At 37.6% G+C, this 22093-nt stretch overlaps 1 protein-coding gene across 3 annotated transcripts in view; it reads right to left on the bottom strand.

Moving 5' to 3' along the window:
- akt1 (v-akt murine thymoma viral oncogene homolog 1) overlaps nucleotides 1-22093 on the bottom strand; it is a 100914-nt gene that overhangs the window by 5099 nt on the left and 73722 nt on the right. For all 3 annotated transcript variants that reach the window (XM_052015869.1, XM_052015859.1, XM_052015878.1), the window contains 7 exons: nucleotides 18922-19066; nucleotides 13820-13951; nucleotides 13582-13647; nucleotides 12293-12361; nucleotides 11602-11727; nucleotides 11174-11302; nucleotides 225-439 (listed from right to left, as the gene is read on the bottom strand). In XM_052015869.1, the coding sequence (XP_051871829.1) occupies nucleotides 225-439; nucleotides 11174-11302; nucleotides 11602-11727; nucleotides 12293-12361; nucleotides 13582-13647; nucleotides 13820-13951; nucleotides 18922-19066 (882 nt within the window). The remainder of the gene's footprint in view (nucleotides 1-224; nucleotides 440-11173; nucleotides 11303-11601; nucleotides 11728-12292; nucleotides 12362-13581; nucleotides 13648-13819; nucleotides 13952-18921; nucleotides 19067-22093) is intronic.

Raw genomic sequence — 22093 nt, 5'->3', positions numbered from 1 at the left:
AGACAGCATTTTCTGCTGGGAATCATATTGTATTTACAAGTTGCTTCAAATATGTATATGCCTCAAGCACACATACAAAGTTCTTACGTCAAAGTTAAATTTAATACTTTGGTAATTACTTTTTCACCTCTCTCTGTGTGCAGCAATTACTCAGATGCACCATCATTCATAGGAGGATTGTTTATAATTGTATAGGCATTCAATCCTTAAAAAATAACACGTACCTTTGTTCAGGATCCTTCTTCAATAACCCAGAGAGGAGAGATTTGGCTTCCGGTGACAGAGTACGTGGAAATCTGATCTCCTCCATTAGAATAAGCTCAAACAACTTTTCATGGTCCTGGTTGTAGAAGGGAAGGCGACCGCACATCATTTCATACATCACAACTCCAAGTCCCCACCAATCTACAGCTCGTCCATAGTCATTATCCTCCAGCACCTAAGACACACAAAAAGTTGGAAGTGTATTAATCGTTAAGGTTACTGAACATGGTGTTTTACTTGACTTCAGACTTCTGAAATGCAATTACTATTATAACATCAGAAACAGAAGAGCCAATGTTGCAAACAGCAAATTGTCACAAACAGCAACCAGATCACCTGTTTTAGCATTGACTGAGGAATGAAAATTTCCCAAGATACCTGAGATATCAATCATTTAGATGATAAAAAAAAGTTAACAATTAATTTATGATTATTTTCAGCCTTTATAGGGGTTACTCGTTTACAGGATAGACCTTTGACAAGAAAGAATGAGTAATCCGGTGAAATGTAGGTCACTAGATATAGTGCAACTGTTGTTGGTAACTAGATAAACAATTTGAATTGTACAGTAGCTTTATTCCATGCTCTATAATACATCAGTGGCATCATTTGTATCCAAAACATATTCTATCAAATTGTTTAATTATGCCAACCCTACAATATGCTGAATGCCCTTTTAACATCCTCAAGTTCAATAAATTAAATGTATGTAACACTCCTCATTTAATAACTGTCCCAAAATGCTTAACTAGGTTTAAAGAACCCAGACAAAAAAGTAACAAGGAAATTCACAGAATCATTGCATGGTTACAGCAGTGTCCAGCTCCAGGAAGTAAAGATGAGTGGATACTGGATAAGCAACATAAAATAAAACAGTTAAGGTATCATAGGGAGAACTAGCTGTCCTCTGCATACCAAGTCAAATACAGTTTTATGGAAGATAGATCATGTTTGACAAATTTGCTATAGTTCTGCAGTGATGTAGCACAGAGTCAACAGTGGAGAACTTATTGATGTAATGTAATTGGATTTTCAGAAGGCATTTGACAAGATAAGTGCTCATGATATTGGTGTTAATGAGCGAGCATAGACTGAAGACTGGTTATCACATACAGGAGTCAGAATAAACAGGTCTTATTCAGGCTGGAAGGAAGTAAACAGTGGAGTGTCCCAAGGATAAGTTCTTGGCCCTCAACTATTTATGATCAATACTAATAACTTGGAGCAGGGGGCAGAGTGTAAGGTATCCTAGTTTGCTGACGACGCAAAATAGGTGGGAGGATATGTTGCGATGAGGACATTTGGACTTTACATGAGGATATAAATAGGTTGAGTGAGTGGACTAAAACTTGGCAAAAGAAGTTTAATGTGGGAAAGGGTGAGGTCATGCACTTTGGTACGAGGAATCTGAAGGCAGACTATTATCTAAATGGAGAAAGATTGAAAATGAGCAAATTACCGAGGGATTTAGTTGATCTTGTCCACTACTCTCAAAGGTAGCAGTCAGGTACAGTAAGTGGGAAGGTAAATGGTATATTGGCATTTATTGCAGAAAGATTGGAGTTTAGAAATAGATATGTATCATTACAATTACAGTGTGTGCAGTTTTGATGCCCTTAATTAAGAACAGATATTCTGGCATACATTTGGAGACAGACCAAAAGAGATTCAGCAGGCAAATTCCTGGGATGAAAGGATTGTACAATCACCTGCGGCTAAAGAAATTAGATCGATAGTCTTTAGAATTTAGAAGAATTTTATCATAACATAGATGATCCTGAGAGGACACGACAGGATAGATGTCAAGATGATTCCACTTGTGAGAGAAACTGAACTGAGGGGACATAATTAACAGATAAGAGGGCAGTCAGTTAAAACTGAGATGTGTAGGAACTTGTTGAATCTCTGGAATTCTCTAACCTGGGGAACTGTGTAGGCTGGATCAATGGGGTACTTAAAGAGGAAGAAGATACATTTTTGAATGATCAGGGAATTGTGGACTATGGGGAACTGGCGCAGAAGAGGAAAGATCAGCCGGGATCATATTGAATGGCGGGACAATCAAGGACTGGCCAGCCTATTCCTGCTCTTTTTTTTATTCTTATGTTATGCATAGATCTGAAAGCAGATATCAATTTACAGCTGATGTCAATGTAGGACGACACACAACTGGTGAGAGCAGGGAGCCCAAGGGCCAAATTTTAAAGATTATGGTGGTGAAGGTGCATTGTAACCATTCCTGGAAATGACCTTTACATAAATATGGAACAATGGAATGAATGAAATAGATTTTTAGACTACAAGGAATTCCATGTTATTGTGAACAGGCATGAAAGTGAAGTTGAGGCCAAAATCAGATTAGTCATGATCTTTAATGGAGAGACGAGCAGGCTCAAGGGACTGTATAGGTTACTCCTGCTCCTATTTCATATGTTCTTAAGAGAGGTTCCATCATTAACACAGAACCAGTGGACTGCAGCAAAATTGTCTTTTCTCATTATCAATTTGTGAAGGGATATAATTACAATCTACTTCAAAAATGCAAGTTTAGGAAGTTTAAAGATCACACCAACTTTTAGTATAATTAATCATCTGACCTTTCTGATTAATACTCAGAAACTGTTTGCCCTTTGATGTAACAGCCCAAGTTAAGAAACTTCATGTTTTTTTTTAATTCAGTAAAGGTCTCTATATATTAAGTTCAATTTAAGAATTTTTTTTTTGCATGCCTGAGACAGGTTTTCTGAAATTTCCACAATGCATTTAGGGTCATTTGACTGATCATCTTATAATTGTTTTTAATTAATAAGGATTCTGAAGAAATGCAGAACTTATCTGCCATCAAGAATCTGAGCAGGTATTATATTACTTACACGCAGGTCTATTTACAGCAGCTTCTGCCTGTACGATTCAAATCAAGCGACAGCTGGTTGTACAGCTGCCCCATATATGTATAGGAGAAACACAGCTGCTTGCCTGCCAGAATTCCAGGAGCTGCACTCATCAACTCTTAAGACTAATCAGGAAGTTTTACTGCTCAGAAGGTATCACATTGGACCCGAAATGCCTGATGACCTTATTGATGAATCTGAAACCTTAAAAATCATGTTAGGACTTTCATTTAGGTTACGGTTGATTAAATGTCTTAACAAGCAATAAGCTTTCCCTCCTCCATTTTCAGGTGCTTGCAGTACTGCCTTGCAGCTCATTTCGTTACAAGTTCTACAGCTGTCATTTCGCAGCTCAAATCCCCACATAAAGTTCCTGGTCCACAGTGTACTAACTAACCTTTATTGGCAGGGGCAGCTATTATATTGTATTGCACTGATGCAACTTTATCAAAATTCCTCACACAGCACAGTCACTGAGTGTACCGCAGACTGGGTGAGAAGGATGAACAGAAATCTGGCATCCAAGCAGCAGAGCACCCTGCATACAGTGAGCTATGTAATATAAAAACATGAAATACAAATTCTTAAAGTGATTATCATTCACAGAAACTGCCTAAATACAGTGAAGATAATGCTTTAAACTCAGATTTTAAAAATAAGCACAGTTCAAATATAAACATTGGTTTCAGCTGTAACCAGTAGCCTCTTCTCAGATGGCACTGGAGAGAAAGTCCACTGTTGCATGCTGAAGGTATTAAATACCATTGAGCACAGCAGGACATGATGTGTTTAATAGATGAGCAAAAAATATTTTTAGGTTTCCTCTCTCAATGTTATATCAGGCGTGATGTTCTTATATGAGTTGTTCATCCTTGGAAACAATGGCGAGCAGCAACCTTGTTTCTGTTGATAACACTTGGTGTCATCTTCACAGATCAAATGAAACAAGGCAACTGAGTCACAACTTTTCTACAGATCCACTTTAAGAACAATCAGCACCCTTCTCAGTATTTTTAGAATTTCTTCAGGTGCCATTAGTTAAAGACTGAACATTTACCAATACAATAATAATTCCAACACAGTCAGGATTAGGAGGACATATATTCAAGATTTTGGTTCCTCCCATGGACACTTCTTAATGAGCTGTGCTGTCAGAAGAAAGCGTCCTGCCAAGACTAGATAGTACCCATAGGAAAGGGCCCCAGACAGCTCTTGCACACCAGCAGCTAGTTACAAAATCAATTATTGTTCTTACCTGAAAAGACTTCCATACAAAAGCTCTCTTCCTTTTAATATTGCTGGTCACAAAGCTTCATATTGAAGAGATCCAGTTGCCATCTCAGTGCAGTTTGGCATATGGTTCCATGTACTTAAAATTGTCAAAACAGCTCCCTTAATCCCAAAACACATTCATTTTGAGTACAATGCTGTTAATTCTTAAAGAATCAGGCACTTAAAATCCAAAAATTTACATAATGGAGGGAAAGCAAGAAATCTTCCATCAGTTTTATAATCCTAAGGTGCCTAAACAGCTGCAAGGAACGATGGCACTTGGTGAACTTTATGAGACACAGAATCCATGAGGGGAAACACAGGACAAGTTATGTCATAATCAGATGTCACCACCATGCTCTTTGCTTCATTAGCTTCAACATTGACCATCGGTTCTTTTCATCATCACAACCACTGGCTCACCTTTGAACTCCAAGTCATGCTCTACAACTGTCTCTTTCCATTTTACCACCCCCTAAAGTTATCAATATTCAGCCTTAAAGCACAGGACCTCTGCTTGTTGTACAGCCCTCCAGCAATGAGGTCACTCTGCTGCATGCTTCACAGTCCTCACCTGGTGTCCAGTCATGCACACTTCCAGCATCAGTGCAAATCTCCCCATCAATGTCACTGAGCCCTGCGCCAGCCCACAAATCTGGGATAAACCAGGACCCTCGAGGCATTTATTGGAAGGGGAAGGTGGAATGTGTGAAGTTGTTTTCAGTTCTCCAACATCTTAGGTTTTTACACATTTTATAGAGGTGGGATCAATAAAAGTAAATTAATCACAGACTGCTCTTTAAATAACTCAGCTGCAAAAATAAAGGAAGTCTGGTGGTATCTGCAGAATGCCCGCACCACATCCCCATTTGTGAATATTATGCTAAAACAATATGGAAAAACTAAAGCCTGTTAAAGTGACACTGGGATATCACAAGGACAATACCTGGCAGCTGTTTAACGTAATTTACAAGAGAAACCAGGGCATCTATAAACATTGAAGTCTTTGATAAGCAGAAGCTCACATTTCCAAGATACTACCAGGCCCCTAACTAAATTCCAGCATGCAGCTAAAAACAACTATATAACAACTGTGTAAACAGAAGCTACTATTCTACATTCCAGTGGCCAAGTCAAAAGATGACTAACGCAAGGAGTACACCTACCTTCTAAGCTTAAGGGTTAGCAACCAGAAAATTCAAAATGCTTTAGTAAACTCTTCTGAATTGTAAATGGTCATGTCAATAGAAACTTCCACATCTGAACAAAACTGCACTTCTTTAAAAATAAACTTTTCCTTAAACACCCGGTGCTCTTTTTATCACCAGCTTCTACTCACCTTCATATTGTATTAATGGAATCATATCCATATTTCAAACAATTATAAATGAAGTGTTCAATACTGCTTGGATTTTAAGGAAAGTGAAGGAAATGTTACTGAACATTCAGTTCTATTACCTGTACATTCACATTTTATAATTTCTTTATTCCAGTGTTTCCTAATCAGATTGTAAATATGGTAATAGAATACACCTGCAGATGTATCCAGTGAAGTGAACCATATTTATAAAAATTAAATTTTGTTCTAAATAAGAGTCAAAATTTGTAATAATTTCAAATCTAGAGATACATTCTATTACCAACTGATCCCCTTGGAGAATAAATAAATTGATTTTTATACAAGTGAGATGCAAAATTTATTAAACATTCCTCACACAATTAATATAACCTTATACCAGCATAACACAGGGATATCTGAACTGAATCTAGTATTAATCAAGTTTATAACCCTGCTTTAATGGTGTAGATTTTAAAAAGACCATTTTCTCTTATAGAGCATCTGGTAAAATCTCAGACATCCCTAAAACACTTGAGAGGCAAAAACATACCTTTGAAGTCTAATCACTGCTATAATGGAACACAGTGGCCAATTTCTGCACAACATGCTTCCTGAAACAGCAGATACTGATTGGATAATAAAACTTTTTAGCTTTGTTGGTTGAGAGATAAATGTAGGCCAGGACACTGGGGTTAAACGACAACACCAATAATGCAGCTTTAGGATTTAAGTTTAGGATTTTGTGCTCATAATCCACAATCATCTGACTCAGAGGTGATAGGACTAACAACTAAACCAAGACTGACACAGTTTGTGAAATCAGGAGTCTAGAATTAAACATCAGTGGTGCACCATTAACATTCTTTGGTTACCGAGTCCCTTAGAGTCTTAGATTCATAGATTTATACAGCACAGAAACAGGCCCTCCATCCCAACTTGTCCATGCCGACCAAGTTGCCTACCTGAGCTAAGTTGTATTGGCCAGCATTTGGCCCATGTCCCTCTTAAACTTTCCTATCCATGTACCTGTCCAAATTTAAATACTTCCAAGATAGTCTAAAAACAGATATTGTTTCAATAACCCCACTTTTTAAGAGGTACAAAAGAAATGCAGGAAATCAGTTTATTTTCCAAATTGAGCCAAAGTTGTACACTATAAAGCATTTTTGAAAAGGTCATATGACACACTATGGCAAAATCCTGGTAAACCTACTCTTTGATCCAAATCCTCTAACAATCCCAGACACAGATAACAGGAAAGTAATTCAAATGTGGGAAAAAAAGGAAAAAAATTCAGAAAAGTTTCAAGAGTTACAGAAGTGATACTTCTCTTCTTTCAGAGATGCAAATGTGACAGCCCCAGAGTGGTCTGTTCAAAAGGAACCTCTTGTCTAACAAAGTCTCATGGTTTAAAGATGAGGAAGTATAAACGATGAAAAAAGATTTTAAAGTTAACAACTAAGTAAGTTGGTATCTACAAAGCAAAATTTGATAAATAATTTAAGGAAGACCATATAAGGCAAGTTTAAAATGTATTTTAATAAGCAGTTCCAATCACATGTTCAGTCTTGAAGGAAAGAATTTGTACAGCAGCTTCCACAACCTCAAGACAATCCAACACTTTTTACTATTAATAAGAATATAATAAATAGGAGCAGGGATAAGCCATAAGGACTGTCAAGCTTGCTCGGCTATTCAACAAGATCAAGGCTGATGTGATCTATGGCCTCAACTCCATTTTCATGTGGAAACCCCACAATCCTCAATTCCTCTGTGATTCAAAAATCTAGCATAATGTTGAAAATATTTAAAGACTTAAAGACTCTTGGGTAGAAAATTCCAAAGATTTACAGTCCACAAAAAGAAATTCCTCCTTTACTTGGTCTTGAACAATCTACCCTCTATCCTAAGACTACGTGTCCCACTTCTGTTTTCCTCAACAAGTGAAGCATCTTCTCATTATCAACCATGTCAAGCCTCTCATTCTTCTAAACTCCAAAAGGTATATACCCATTTAACTTAATCTTTCCTCACAGAACCCTTTTTCCAAAAATCAGTTTAATGAACCTTTGCTCTCCAAACTCTGAGCAAGGATATCCCACTTTAAATAAAACAGATCAAAACTATACATAGATGTGGCCAATACAATCATATCAAGATTTGCTTACCCTTACACCCTATTGCCTTTGCAACAAAGGCCAACTTTCTATTTGCCACATTAATTACTTGCTACACGGGCCATAACGTCCAACCTGCCAAATTTTCACCAGACAATATTGGCCACAACATCTGCTCCGTGGTGAACTCCCAGTGACCCTGTAAACTCACAGCTCAGGATCCTCCCTGCTTGATTTCCCTCTATTCACTGCATGCTTTTTGACTTCAATGTCTAAACAAAAACTTGCGGCATCAACTGCAGCCTTTAAGAGAGCTACCAGATCAGCAGCCCCAAGCACTTCAGAAACCCTTGCCCAAACCTCTCAAATAATGCAATGGTGCTGATGGATACCCTGGGGAGTGCACTTGGAGCACTGTTTATATAACTGGACACCAGTGTGTTTTCAAGTTACTGCAGCACTAATGTATAAAGTGTGGCCAAACAGAACAAGTAACTAACAGTTAAGAAAACTGAAAATGGGTTCTCTCTTCTTAATTATATTACATATAATACAATTATATTCTCCTGATGAAGGGTCTTGACCCAAAACGTCATCCATTTCTTTGCCTCCACAGATGCTGTTTGACCCACTGAGTTGATCCAGCAGTTTGTTTTTGCTCCAGATTCCAGCATTAGCACTCTCTCTTCTGTCTCTATTTTACAGCATTGTTAGCTTTCTTGTGCTAACAATACGTAACATAATAAAGAAGAAAAATCAAAAGACAAATTACAGGACAAGGCAGCAGGAGGAAGGTTAAGGCTGTGCAATATACGGATCAGATTACATTGAGAATACCATACCAAAAAAAAGACAAGGGTTCAGGAAAGAGCCAAATACTCATTTTAAATGGAAAAAGGGCTATTACTAAAGACAAAAGAAACAAAATTCATGGTCTACTAGAAAGAGGTATATGTGGAAAGTGGGGATCCTTGCACAGAAGATTCAGATGATCATATCCAGATGATCACATCACAATTAAGAGCACTGGAATCTAGTCTTGGTGGAAAGCCATTTTAGACAGCAATTATTAGTTCTGCAGCCAGCTGAGCTCTTGGCTACACACCTTTGTCCATTCTTTAGTCAAAAATTGATAGGATGCATGTCAATCAGATAACAGAGTCAAAAGGTGTGAGTTGTGGAAGAGCTGTGGTACTCCCATCACAACCTAAGTCCCAAGCTGAGCCAGAGATTCCTTCCATCCCGTGGTCTCCCTCAGCTTTTCCAGCTGTGCCAGAAAATCTCTAAGAACAGGTCACTGGAGAGAGAGGCTGACCCACGAGACAAAGAAACATCCCACCTGCTGCTCAGGAATCTTCATCTATTGAGAGGGAGGTGGGGTGTGATGTAGGTCAATTGAGTGAGCCACAAGTTCACTGTTAAAGACACATTTCCCAAAACTGGTTTTCAAAATCACAGGAAAGATCTGACACCTACATTCCCATTAACAATCAGGGAATGTGGGGATAAAAATGTTGCTAGATTAAGCAGGAGTTTATTTTGCTTGATTTGTGTTTTGGAATCTGAACAACATCAAATTACACTGCAAAATAGATGCAGGAAGGTGAACACCATGTACACCACTGCCACATCTACAGATTTAAAATCCCAGCAGGGTAGTTCTGCACAATTAAACCCACAAACAAAAACAAGGTGATATTAGGGAGAAAATGAACACATTTACTTATCTAATTTCTGTTACCGTGAATAACACAGAAATTTGGGGAGTTAAGGATTCCTATCAGTCATCACCCACCTTTTACAGATGATTGAATTACAGCAGTTTCTGCACTTCAGAATTACTTTACCAGTCTGAAAATATCTTTACAACTACAGATGTTGTGAAAGGTGCTCTATAAATGCAATTCTACATTCTGCTTCTCACTCTCTCCTCCCCTCAACTGAAATTATAAAGACTATTCATGGAATAAATAACTTATGATGAGTAGAAAATACTGCCACAAATATTAGCTGTTGAACGCTTAGCATTTGTACAAGATTCCTTTATGTCATTTAATGGAGCCATTTATTTTGCAAGAATTTATACCTTTGTTAAAATGGCAGTTATTACTGTAACGATATTAGCATTTCTTCCAGTCTTATGTTCTACTAACTGACAGGGGGTGCTTTATTTATATAACATTATTTGTTTATTGTGAGAGGTGATATCAAAAACCAAAATCTGAAGAATAAAGTTTGAGTCCCATTTCAAATTTGGAAAGGGATTTGGTTAAGTTTTCAAGAGCTTTAATACTATACCAAGTGTAGTGGTGTCCCACCATACACTTGAGTCCCAGGCTGTGCCAGAGACATCCCACACCCTCTCCTTCCCAGGATCTCATTCAGCAGTCCAAAAGTGCCAATAAGTCTCAGCGCAGCCCAGGTGGCTAAATCTGGAGGCACTGGTCCAACACATAAACGGGGAGACTCCCCGTTCCCAGCAGCACAGCAAGTGGCAGTCGTAAGGTTGCCAGTTCACTGATCCACTCTGCTGGTCCAAAGAGAAGGTGAGTGCCAGCCGGCAGAAACCTCCGGCTGGCAAATCAGACATGCCCCCCCCTCCAAGGTGCTTTGAAATGTCCACATTGTGGTTAGATAGGGAAAGTTGACAGCTCACATGTGCACCAAGTTACAGTGAGATACAGAATCGTGTCTTACTAAAAGCAACATTGATGGTGGTTAAGAGATAAATATTAGATAAAAATACAGATCATTTCCACATACTCTTTGAAATATTTTTCTTTCACATTCAGCATGGAGCAATGAGACCTCAGTCTAAACTTTCATCTGAAAGACAGCACTTCTACGACATATACTTGGTACTCCGCTTAAAGCAGGTACATAATAGAGGTGAGAGTAGGTGCTGGAAGATCCAACTCGTAATACTGGGATCAAAATACCCTCCCTCACAGTCCCGCAAAGTGAAACAGGTTTGAAACTAATGACACCTTGTAAGTGCAGGGTTCAAGAGCAGTCAGCAGGGAAAATAAGCACTAGACTGGCATCCACACTCAGGAAAACTACCAGGATGGCTGGTGTAGTGAAATGCAAGACTGAACTAAAAATTCATTCTGTTAAGATGTAGCAGGAACATTTTTACACAGTATCTGATCACACTGCACCTGAACTGCCATTAGTGAATGCTAACAATAGACCTAAACACGTTTTATGTTCCAATGAAATCCTTCACCTGGCAGAGTACGAGAATTCACAGAGAAAAACTTGATGAACAATGAATTGAAATAACGAACCTCTGGTGCAAGATACTCAGGAGTTCCACAGAATGTCCTCATAGTTGCTCCATCCTTGATACCTTCTTTGCAGAGCCCAAAATCAGTTATCTTAATGTGGCCATCACTGTCTAGCATAAGGTTTTCCAACTAACAAAATTAAGCAAAGACACATTGAGTATAACACAGGTCAGCCATTATTATTCTGCTTTTATTGACAAATTAATTCCCATGCATGCAGGGAAGGCATCATGACAAATAGCTTGATAACTTAATGATCTTTAATATTTGGACTATTACATTAAGATCTCCATCCTTCCTGGGGAATTGATGGTGTTTAATTTTACAAAGAGAGATTTATCTTACCATTCCAGCACATCTGAAAATTATGTGATTAACATTTTACTGCGGACTACCAATGGTGATACACTGCAGCATGCCTTTCCTACCTTAAGATCTCGATACACTACATTTTTCTCAGAATGAAGATAATCCAAAGCAGAGACAATCTCTGCTCCATAGAAACGGGCACGATCCTCAGAAAAGATACGTTCTCTTGACAAGTGAAAGAATAACTGAAATAAAAACAAGAAGTTACAGAATGTATCGACAGTTTCACTTATTTTTTTTTATTGTCAGCTGATTACTGAGCACTTTTGCTTAATGAGTGGCCAGCTATGCAGGTCAGCAAGTTGAACCTAGGGGTTTGTGCCTGCCTGTGTTGAGTTAATTCATTTCAGCCACAGTAGACGTTACAGCTGACTCCTGCACTACTGCACTAGGGAAAACATCATTTAGGATTCCCACTCCTTGCCATCTTCCAATCAGTCCAAGTGGAAGCAATGTTGAATGAGGGCTCAGGAGGGATGCCAGCCCATGCTCAAATAATTGCACATAGCAACAAAAAAAATTCAACATCCTAAAAGAAATTAAGCATGGAAAGCTAATTTCAAAGGGAAGCTGGCTTTCCAGATATTACAAAAAAAATATGGTCATTGGCCTGAAAGGTTAACTCTGTTTCTTTTTCTATAAATGTTGCTTGACCTGTGGGTATTTACAGACATGTGTTTCATGCATCTTCAACATCACCAGTATGTTATTTCCAGATAACGCCATTCAATTAAGCAATATCTTTCTTACCTCACCTCCATTTGCATATTCCATAACAAAACACAAACGATCATTTGTTTGAAAAGAGTACTTCAGAGCCTTTAAAATAAAAAGTGAACTTAATCAGAAACTTTATGAAAGTTACCAAATTAAAGTGCTTCATTAGTTTAAAAATACCATCATTGAAAAACTAATTTTTTTTAAAAGCTCCTCAGCCTTTGAAACAAAATAAAAGGTCCAATAATAATGAAAAGCCTTCACCAGCTGGGCAGGTCCAATACCAGTCATGTGTGGGTTACAGGATGCAGGTAATACATGTCAAACACTCTTTCCTGACTTTAGTTTTACTTTTGCTATAAACAAGGAAAAAGTCCAATACTCCTTTGTCAACTGTGCATCAACTGTGAATGTTAAGGGTTAGAAGATGTCATGAATTAAATTTCCATATGTGCATTGAACAGCCAGGAGGAAGGTTCTTGGCAAGAAGTACAAAGCATAATTTATAAACAAGTTCACATGAAAAATATAAAAATGTTTCCGCAAACATTATTTCCATAAATATTGTGCAAAATGTTAATGCAACGTGTTACAACTTAGATACTACATACAGCATTTAAGCAATTTCTCATCAATATACAATCATTGCAAAACTTTCCCTGAAAAATGTGTTGAGAGATCAATGCCATTACTGCAGCACAGATGCAATTCGTGCAGCAGCCATGATTGTTGTCCTCACATCTAATCATTTTAACTGCTGAAAACATTTTGGGTATTAGAAATACTAAATAAAGCATTTGAATAAAAAGATCAAAAGTCTACTTTATTTACATGCTTAAATCTGAGATACTGTTGCAATGTATAATTGTAGCCAGATTGGATAAAAAAAAGTCAATTTGTTTCTCTTCATCAGGGAGAGACATCATGAATCTGTGATATGTATCACTTTATACCCTAGCTCAGATCACCTTATCTGACAGGTGAAACCAAATGCCTGGAACTGGAATCTGCCACGAAGTACAGTGCAGCAAAGCTATACTGCCAAATCTATCAAACTACTTTCACCTGTAGCAACATCTGACAAGATCAAACATCAAATTCAACCCAAATATCAAAATGAATTTCAGAAGTCATTAACCAAAAAATCTATATAGTTTTCAAGAACATGTTTGATTAATTTGTTTTAAGAGAGAAACAATTTAGATTAAAAAGGCAACATTTTTCAAAACTTTAGCCACAGATTTGTTGAATGTGTGGATCTTTTATCGGGAAATGCTGTGACAAAACAATAGGTAACTGAACAGTTTTCAAAGAGTACTTACAGTTAAGAATGGATGTCTAGAATTTTGTAGCACTCTGTTTTCAGTTATAGTGTGTGCTACTTCATCCTACAGAAAAAAAAGTGTTTGATTTTGAAAAACAAGGAAATAATGAATCTGAATTTCTAGTTAGAGTTGTTGATTACATTATACAAAAGAGGTTTTGGCAAAAACTATTAATAAAGCTCCACGAATTAAGCCATTTTTCAAAAGCATTTTCAATGAACATTTGAAAACTTACTTTTGCTACAATAACTTCTTTCTTCAGAATCTTCATGGCATAATACCGTCCAGTGGCTTTCTCTTTGACAAGAATCACCTTTCCAAATGTGCCTTTGCCAAGGAGTTTTAAATATTCAAAATTATGCATCGTCTGGAACACAGCGAGCAATAAACATAAACTGTCCAACAGAAATAAAATATAGCAGCACTGCATTCATAGAATTTCAGGGTTATTGTAAAGATACTGCAGATAGATTAATTTTACAATTTATTCAAGCCTCTACACAATGGATTAATAAGGATATTCAGCTGAATTTCCCCTGGAGCAGCTTTTCTTGACTAATAGCATTTTCAGATTATAGCCAAGAAGGACACATTGTTTTGCACCTGTCACAGTGACATTTGAAAATGCTGACAAGTATTTTAATAATTGTAATGCATCTTCTGTGATGATGTTTATGATTTAATAGCAAAAGGCCAAGCTCCTGAGTGAGAGCTCTGCTGTCCTTGAACTGTATTACTTGCCTGAAAGATAGATTTGAAAATTGGTTTAAAATTAAACTGACCCAAGGAAAAATATATCATCAAAAAAAAAGGCACACAGTGTAAGGGAATACATAATAAATAACAAGTGTAGTGGACCAAAGAGACATTGGAGTGCATGTCTGAAGGAGAAGGGAGAGTTGATAAGGTAGTTCAGAAGGTACAGAGGATATCTACTTTTAGTGGGCTGAAGCACAAAATGTATCCTGAACCCATACAATACACCAGTTAGATCACAGGTGAAGGTGGTAATCTATATTATAAATGTGGATCCAAGAATTTATAATAGGAAAAAGTGGCAGAAGAAGTATGACAAAACTGTTGCTACAGCAAGTTAAGGGAAATCAAATGATGTAAATATAAGCACATATAATTTTTGAGGTTATACATTAAAAATCTTACATCTCCATCACCAATGTTTTCTCATCATAATCGTCTACATCTACATTTAAAATGGAAAGTATAGCATAATTACTGGTGGAGGGTAATGTTCCAGTTCTCATTTTCCAGAAGTTATAACTGTACAATGGAAATCTGAAAATAAAGGCTTAATGTGTAAGTTGACAATGTGGACTAAATCACATTCTCTTCCCATTTCCAATTATCTCCACTCCTAGTATTTGATTTCATAGTTTTATATGCAACTTAATGTATGTAGTACAGTGTTTACAGAAAGGGAAAAATATTTGCAGAATTTTACATATGCTAATGGGAGTTTCATAGCTGACAGTGTGGTTATATTGATCTGGGTGGGTTTGCCCTAGAAAGCTCATCACAATGAAGTCTTTCAGTGAAATACTTGCTTTCAAGTGTTTGTTGGAGTTGTCTGCACAGTGTAAATTCTGGTTGACTGAGGGAGAGATACAGGAAGGTTAAAGAGAGGTAATAACATGACAGCTGAGGTTAATTCATGCTGATGGTAAATGAACTGTAAAACTAGAGTGTCATAAAAATATAGTCATAGAATTATACAGCATGGAAACAGGCCCTTCAGCCCAACTCATCCCTGCCAACCACGGTGTCTTCCTGAGCTAGTCCTATTTGCCTGCATTTGGCTCATATTCCCCTAAACCTTTCTATCTGCCCTCCAGTTTTAGACTCCCCTACCCCAGGAAAAAAGACTGTGACCATCTACCCTGTCTACGCCCCTCATGATTTTATGAACCTCTATAAGGTCACCCCTCAGCCTCCTATGCTTCAGGGAAAACAGTTCCAGCCTACTTATCTTTCCTTATAGCTCAATCCCTCCAGTCCAGGCAACGTTCCTGTGAATCTTTTCTGCACCCTCTCTAGCTTAATCACATCCTTCCTATACATGGTGACCAGAACTGCACACAGTATTCCAGGTGTGGTCTCAGCAACATGGAAAAAGAAGACAGAGGAAAGTATTATCAGTTCCAGGAAGCTTAATGATCTTGTGAGGTAAACATAAAAGTGTGTGAAGGGAGAGCAGAAAGGAAGTTGGGCTGTGTAAGTTAAATCCTGGAAGCAGTTAAAGAATAATTAAATGTATTCATGAAATTATTATAGGACAGAGGAGGCCATACTGCCCATTAAGCCTGTACCATCTCTCTGGTGAATCTAGTTAGCTCCATTCCCTGTTTCTTCAGAACCCTAGAAACTCCATCTATTCCTTTTTGGAATTGATGATTGAATTTGCTGCTATTACGTCCTTAAAGAAAGTGAATACCAGATCATGGCTAATCACTCTATGGAAATTATTTTTTTCCCTCATGTCATCCCTTGCTCTTATGTTAATTACTTTTAACGTAAGTCTTCTGCTTCTTGACCCTTTCACCAATGGGAACAAAGTTTCTTTATACCCCCACTCAGTGTTTACCCTTCATGACTTCGAATAACTCAGATCAAATGACTTCTCAATCCCCATGGAGAATGGTAGCTTCTCTAATCTGTCCACATTACCGAAGTGCCTCACCTCATAACTAGTCTGCTGAATTTCTTTTCTGCAACCAACCCCACCCCCCATCCCCCATGGGCTTTCACAACCTTTTCCAGTGGTGGCCCAAGTTGGATGCAATATGCTATTTCAGAGAAAACCATTGTTTTATTGATGTTCATCCTAACCTCCTTCCTACTACAATCTGTGCTTCTTTTTATATTGCCCAAGGTCTATTATTTTTTTATTATGAACAGCTTCCTCAACCTATCACAAAACTTTCAAGGATTTGTGGACATAAACATCTAGTCTCTATTCCTGCACCTTCTTTGCAATTGGGTGCTCTTTAGAATTGTACAGTTTATAGTACTTTTCCTCATTCTTCCCACTAAAATATATCACTGCACTCTCCTGCACTGAACTTTAACCAACCTTCTGCCCACTCTATCGACCTACCTCAGTCCTACTGGTTTACTATTAACCTTACAGGCATTCCGACATTTACAAGTTTTGTGTCATCTGCAGATTCTGAAATTTTCACCCAAGTCAAAATCGATAATGGACAACAATAAAAGCAGTTGTCCTACACAAACCCTGGGAAACACTAATGAATACCTTCCCTCAGCCTGAAGAGCAACCTTTTATCACTAGTGTTTCCTGCCCTGAAGACTATTTTGTATTCACATCATAAGAAAACAAGAGCAGGCATAGAAGCACTTGGCCCCTTAAGCCTACTCTGCCATTCAATATGATAATGGCTGATTTGCCCCAGGCCTCATTTCCTCTTCTGTGCCAGTTTCCCATTACCCTCAAATTCCCGATCTTCCTCCTTTAATACACCCATTGATTTAAGCTCCACAACCCTCCAAGGTAGAGAATTCCAGAAATTCACGACCCTCTGCACTTCTGTTTTAAATGATCACCCCCTTATCTTCTAACATTTTGCCCTCGTTCAAGATTCTCTCACTAGTGAAAACATCTCGACATCTATCCTGTCTTGCCTCCTGAAGATCTTGTATGTTTCATTCTTCTAAACTCCAAATATATATCCAACTTCTCTAGCTGCAGGTAAACCCACTTTTACTTCACAGACTACAATTCACAATTGAAAATCTCGGGCATTTTGAAAGGCCTTCATCAACTATATTTACACTGTAAAAGGCAACAGTGAAGAACAGTTATGAAGAGGAATCTAAACATTGCATTTATAATACAATCTCTTGTAGGCTGAGAAAACCAAGAGTTTCAAGCCATATGCATGTAAAAAAAAATCACCATGTGTGAACATAGTAAAACATTAGCCTCTGGACTGGGATTCAAAAATAAATACTAGAAAGGGAGCAACAGTGAAAGGAGCTGTACTCAGAAATAAATAACACCTGGGACGAGGAGTTTGAAAAAAAATCATGAGGGACAATACAAGTTACTGGAAGTCGGACAAAAAACCACAGCAGTCAGGAAGGAGGTTAAAAAGAAACCACCAGAGATGGTGTGGGACAAAGTTAAAAGGAAGTGAGAAAAAGATAAACAAGAGCAGGAGTTTAAAAATAGGCAAACCAGAATGACAACAAAAAGAAAAGAAACTTTAAAGCAAATAATAAGTCACACATTTTTGATACTACTGTTAAGACAGGAGGAAGGTAGACAAAGTTCTTCAACTTTTTCATGTTTCTTCTGAACACAAGAGAGCGATTTATGTCCTGGGGTCTCTAACTCATCAATGTAAAAAAGTTAGTAGATCCCATTCCATCATTTTCAAGTGAAGTGGAGAGAATATGTAAAACAAAAAAGTTAAAATGCTATAGTTTGTCAAGGATATGCACAGTATAATTCAATACATTACACTTGATTCTAACAGAATTGTCCAACTGTTATTTCATTAGGAAATCTTTCTTTGTTGGCAGTAATATATTTGTTTATATTATCTACATCCTTGACAAACTAGAGTATTTGTACTACCTTTTCAGTAAATTCACTAGCAATGAATTTTATTTAGGCAACACCTGATAGACCCTGATGACTTTAATAAAAATTCTGATTAATATGCCCATAATCTAGGCTGACATTCACAGTGCAGTATATAGAGAGAGGTGCTGTCTTTTGGATAATTACAGATCAGACATCAAACCAAGATATTGACGGGCCTCAAAGTATTCTGAAAGATCAAGGAATGTCTCTTTCATGCCCTGGCCAATATTAATGCCTCAAGCTATATTAATACAATCAGATTTTTATGTCATAATGATCTTGGTGTTTGTGGGATTTATATTGTCTGTTGTGCTTACTATTAAGACACTTCAAAATAATTGCTTATGGTGTTTTGGGGGCTTTCTGGGGCCAGGCAAGGTTCTATATGAATTAATATCTTTAGTGTACTTCCCTTTACTTGATAACCAAATCACCTTGATTTCCTCTATACTTCACACATATAGCCACATAGATCATAAAGATGACAAAAACCTATAATACTGCATAGGTGTCTGAAGTATTAAGATGGCATTTCTGATTCATTTTATGTAAATGTTAAATTAGTGCAGAGAGGGATGTTCAGTGATTATCTGCAATTATCACCAGTAGTAAATTTTAATCAATGAAATATTTTTCCAATGTATCCAAACTTCTACTGAATAATGCATGTAATATATTCAAATGTTTATGTGTTTGCAATTAAATTATCCTACCACTTTGTATTTTGGTTTGGTGCAAGAAATGTCCATTCCTTCGGTCCATGAATTGTCATTTGGAGACTCTGGATGGTAATCCATGATCTCATCCTCTTGCTTAAGGTTATCTGCTACTGTTTGGATTGCCTTTGTCCATTCTTCCCTATAAGTTTTAACAAAACATATTCATTGCAAACCTCACCTTAGATACAAAATATAGCAAACAAAATAATTACAACTTAAATATTCTCTAAATATCATTACTCTAATATGGTTAAACTAGCTATTTAAAATGAAATGCTTACATCTGTAGCATATTACTTCAGTTAAAGGATCTGTCACAAAGATTTATTTTTCTTTTTTTTTGAAGAAAAATGATCAATAGCCAAACAGCACAATTCTGCCAATTACACAGTTTTCTCCTACTTGCAGTTTGGTTTCATAAGTGCAGTTTATGTATTTTCAAAATAAGCAGCTTTAATTCATTCATGTTTCAGAACCAACCATTAATGGATGGTAACTAGAAATGGTTAAAACAAATGAATCCCTGTGTGTCAAGCCTTTAGAGATAGGTAAAATTTGTCTGCCACAGTGATCAACACCAGTTTAGATTTACAACCACATTAAGTGACTGTAGACGGTATGTATCCCCCTCCATGGGAATAATGTACAGCATGGCAACCTGCCAAAAAGATCACCACTGTTAAACATAAAAGTATATGTACGGGCCAAGGTAATATAAAATGCCTATCATCTGGAGCAATCATCAGCTCCAACACAAAGCCCACAGAATAAAGCAAAAACACATTTCTTCTTCTTACTGTTTCCTGTTTTTTATTTAAATCTTTCACCATTACACCTTTTCCTTCCTTGATTTCCATGATTCTGTATTTTTAAGCTACCTCTCTTTACTTAAAGTCTTCTCTTTCACTTTATTTTCCTTAAAAAAGCAGTTAAACCTTTTTTTTCTTCCATCTATGAAAATGGTCTCAATTTCTCAGTGAAATACTTTTCCCGACTTGCAGAAGACTAAATGAGATAGGGAATGTACCCTGCCTTCTAGGTCTTAATTGAAAACCATTGCACTGAATACAGGCACAGCCCCATTGTCTTTATCTCACTCAGTGGCTGTGTGCCCACGCTTTAGAGTCCTGCTGTTGGGGATATCACCACAAATGTCACCAACAGCAACAGTTACTGAGGGAACAGAATAAAACACTGAATTATTGTCTTGCAGCATGTAAAGGAATTAAAAAATAAAATCAGTCTTTCGGTTCACACTGGAGTGACATTTGACTTTTTGTTTTCCCACTTGTGTACATTTTAAGCATTAACAGAGAACAGCACAGACAACTTTAAGAATAGTAAAAGGAACATTTCAACACCACAGCAGAAAACAAAATCAAAAAATCTTAACCTGGAATGGCAAGGTTAAAAAAACCTGCAACCTGCAACCAGCAACAGACCATAATAGACACTAGGGGTGACCTTTCAGCCCATTGCATCCCTACTAGGGCAATGCCTTGTCCTTTTTTTCTTGTACAGGTCCTCCCTGAATTACAAAAGCCCAACTTAAGGACACCCCGTACATACGACCAAGCATTTGGGAGACCAGTAAAACGGATGGGGATGGATTTGCTGCCTGCTATAGGGCTGCAGGCATCTCCTGAGGGGTGGTAATTTCCATGTGCCTTCACCATACCCCGTCACCCCACCCCCCCCCCCCCCCCCAACTCACACCCTCCCACCCTCCTGAGCCGCCACTATAAGGGCTGGGTCAAGCCGAGCAGAGTTGGGAGAACTGAGCGGACTCACTTGTTGACTCACCAAGTCAGAGGCCAGATGGCGGCCGCTCTTCCCGCACCTGCTCGCTCTCCTGTCACAGCTGTTCCTGTGCTCCTCTCCCACACATTCCAACTTACAAACAATTGCTCAGGAGCGGAACCCCGTCGTAACCCCGAGACTGCCTATATCCTTCTATAGTCTTCATTTCTAATTACTTAATCAATTAATTTTTAAATTGTTAATATCTCCAGGTAAAATATTCCATATTCTAAACAAAATGTGAAAAAAATCTTGTAATTTTGCCCTGCATTTTTTTTTTAAATGTCATTACCTCTCGATTATTCTTTCAAAGTTTTTCAGTGTTTTGAAAATCTCTTTAACCTATCTTTAAGTACATTACTCGTGGGTAGCTTTCATCTTCACGTAATTTAGGTTATCAAATTGGAAATCATAGTCCAGAGAATTAATTCATAGTGTGCATCTGAGATAGTTTCCTAGAGTAGTACATTATAGAGCAGGGAACAGGCTATTTCGAATCTGGTAACAAGACAGGTAAATGGTCTGAGTAAAAGATGCCCTAGGAAGTAGTAATCACAGGATGATAAAATTTAATACTCAGCTTAAGATTGAAAACTTGGGTCTGAAACAACCGTGTTAAACTTCAACAAGTTAATCTCAAAGGAATCAGGAGAGAGTTGCTAAAGTGGACTGGGTAAATAGATTAACAGGTAAGATAAATAGGCAAGCATTAGCAGACGTTTAACAACATAATTAATGTCTCCAGCAAAAATATGTACCAATATCGGTTGGTGCATGGAATGCGCTGCCTGGGGTAGTGGTGGAGGCAGGATCGTCGGTCAAGTTCAAAAGATTGTTAGATAAGCATATGGAGGAATTTAAAATAGGGGGATATGTGGGAGGAAGGGTTTAGATAGTCTTAGGTGTGGTTTAAAGGTCGGCACAACATGGTGGGCTGAAAGGCCTGTATTGTGCTGTATTGTTCTATGGTTCTATAAGGAGGTAAAATGCTAAAGGGTGTGAGATGAACCAATCATATCTAACCCAGAAAGTTAAGGAGGATATTAAGCTGAAAGAGAAATCATATATGGTGGCAAAAGATCGTGATGGGTCTGAAAATTGGGGTGAATTCAGATTCCAACAAAGGACTAAAAAATCAAGGACAAAATAAGTATGAGGACAAACTAATGAAAAATATAAAAATTGACAATAATAGCTTCTTTAAGTACATAAAACGGTAGAGAAAAGTCAAAGTGAACATAGGTTTAAAGACTAAGGATGGGGAATTAGTTATGAGGAACAAGGAAGTGGCAGAGAAATTAAAGAGGTATTTTGCATCAGTCTATAAAATGAAAGATACTCTGAACATCCCATTAATACTAAAAAC

Source organism: Pristis pectinata, chromosome 1 (genome assembly GCF_009764475.1).
Source record: "Pristis pectinata isolate sPriPec2 chromosome 1, sPriPec2.1.pri, whole genome shotgun sequence".
Lineage (NCBI taxonomy): Eukaryota > Metazoa > Chordata > Chondrichthyes > Rhinopristiformes > Pristidae > Pristis > Pristis pectinata.
Note: the sequence above shows the minus strand (reverse complement) of the source record. Positions and strands in the feature narration are given on the sequence as shown.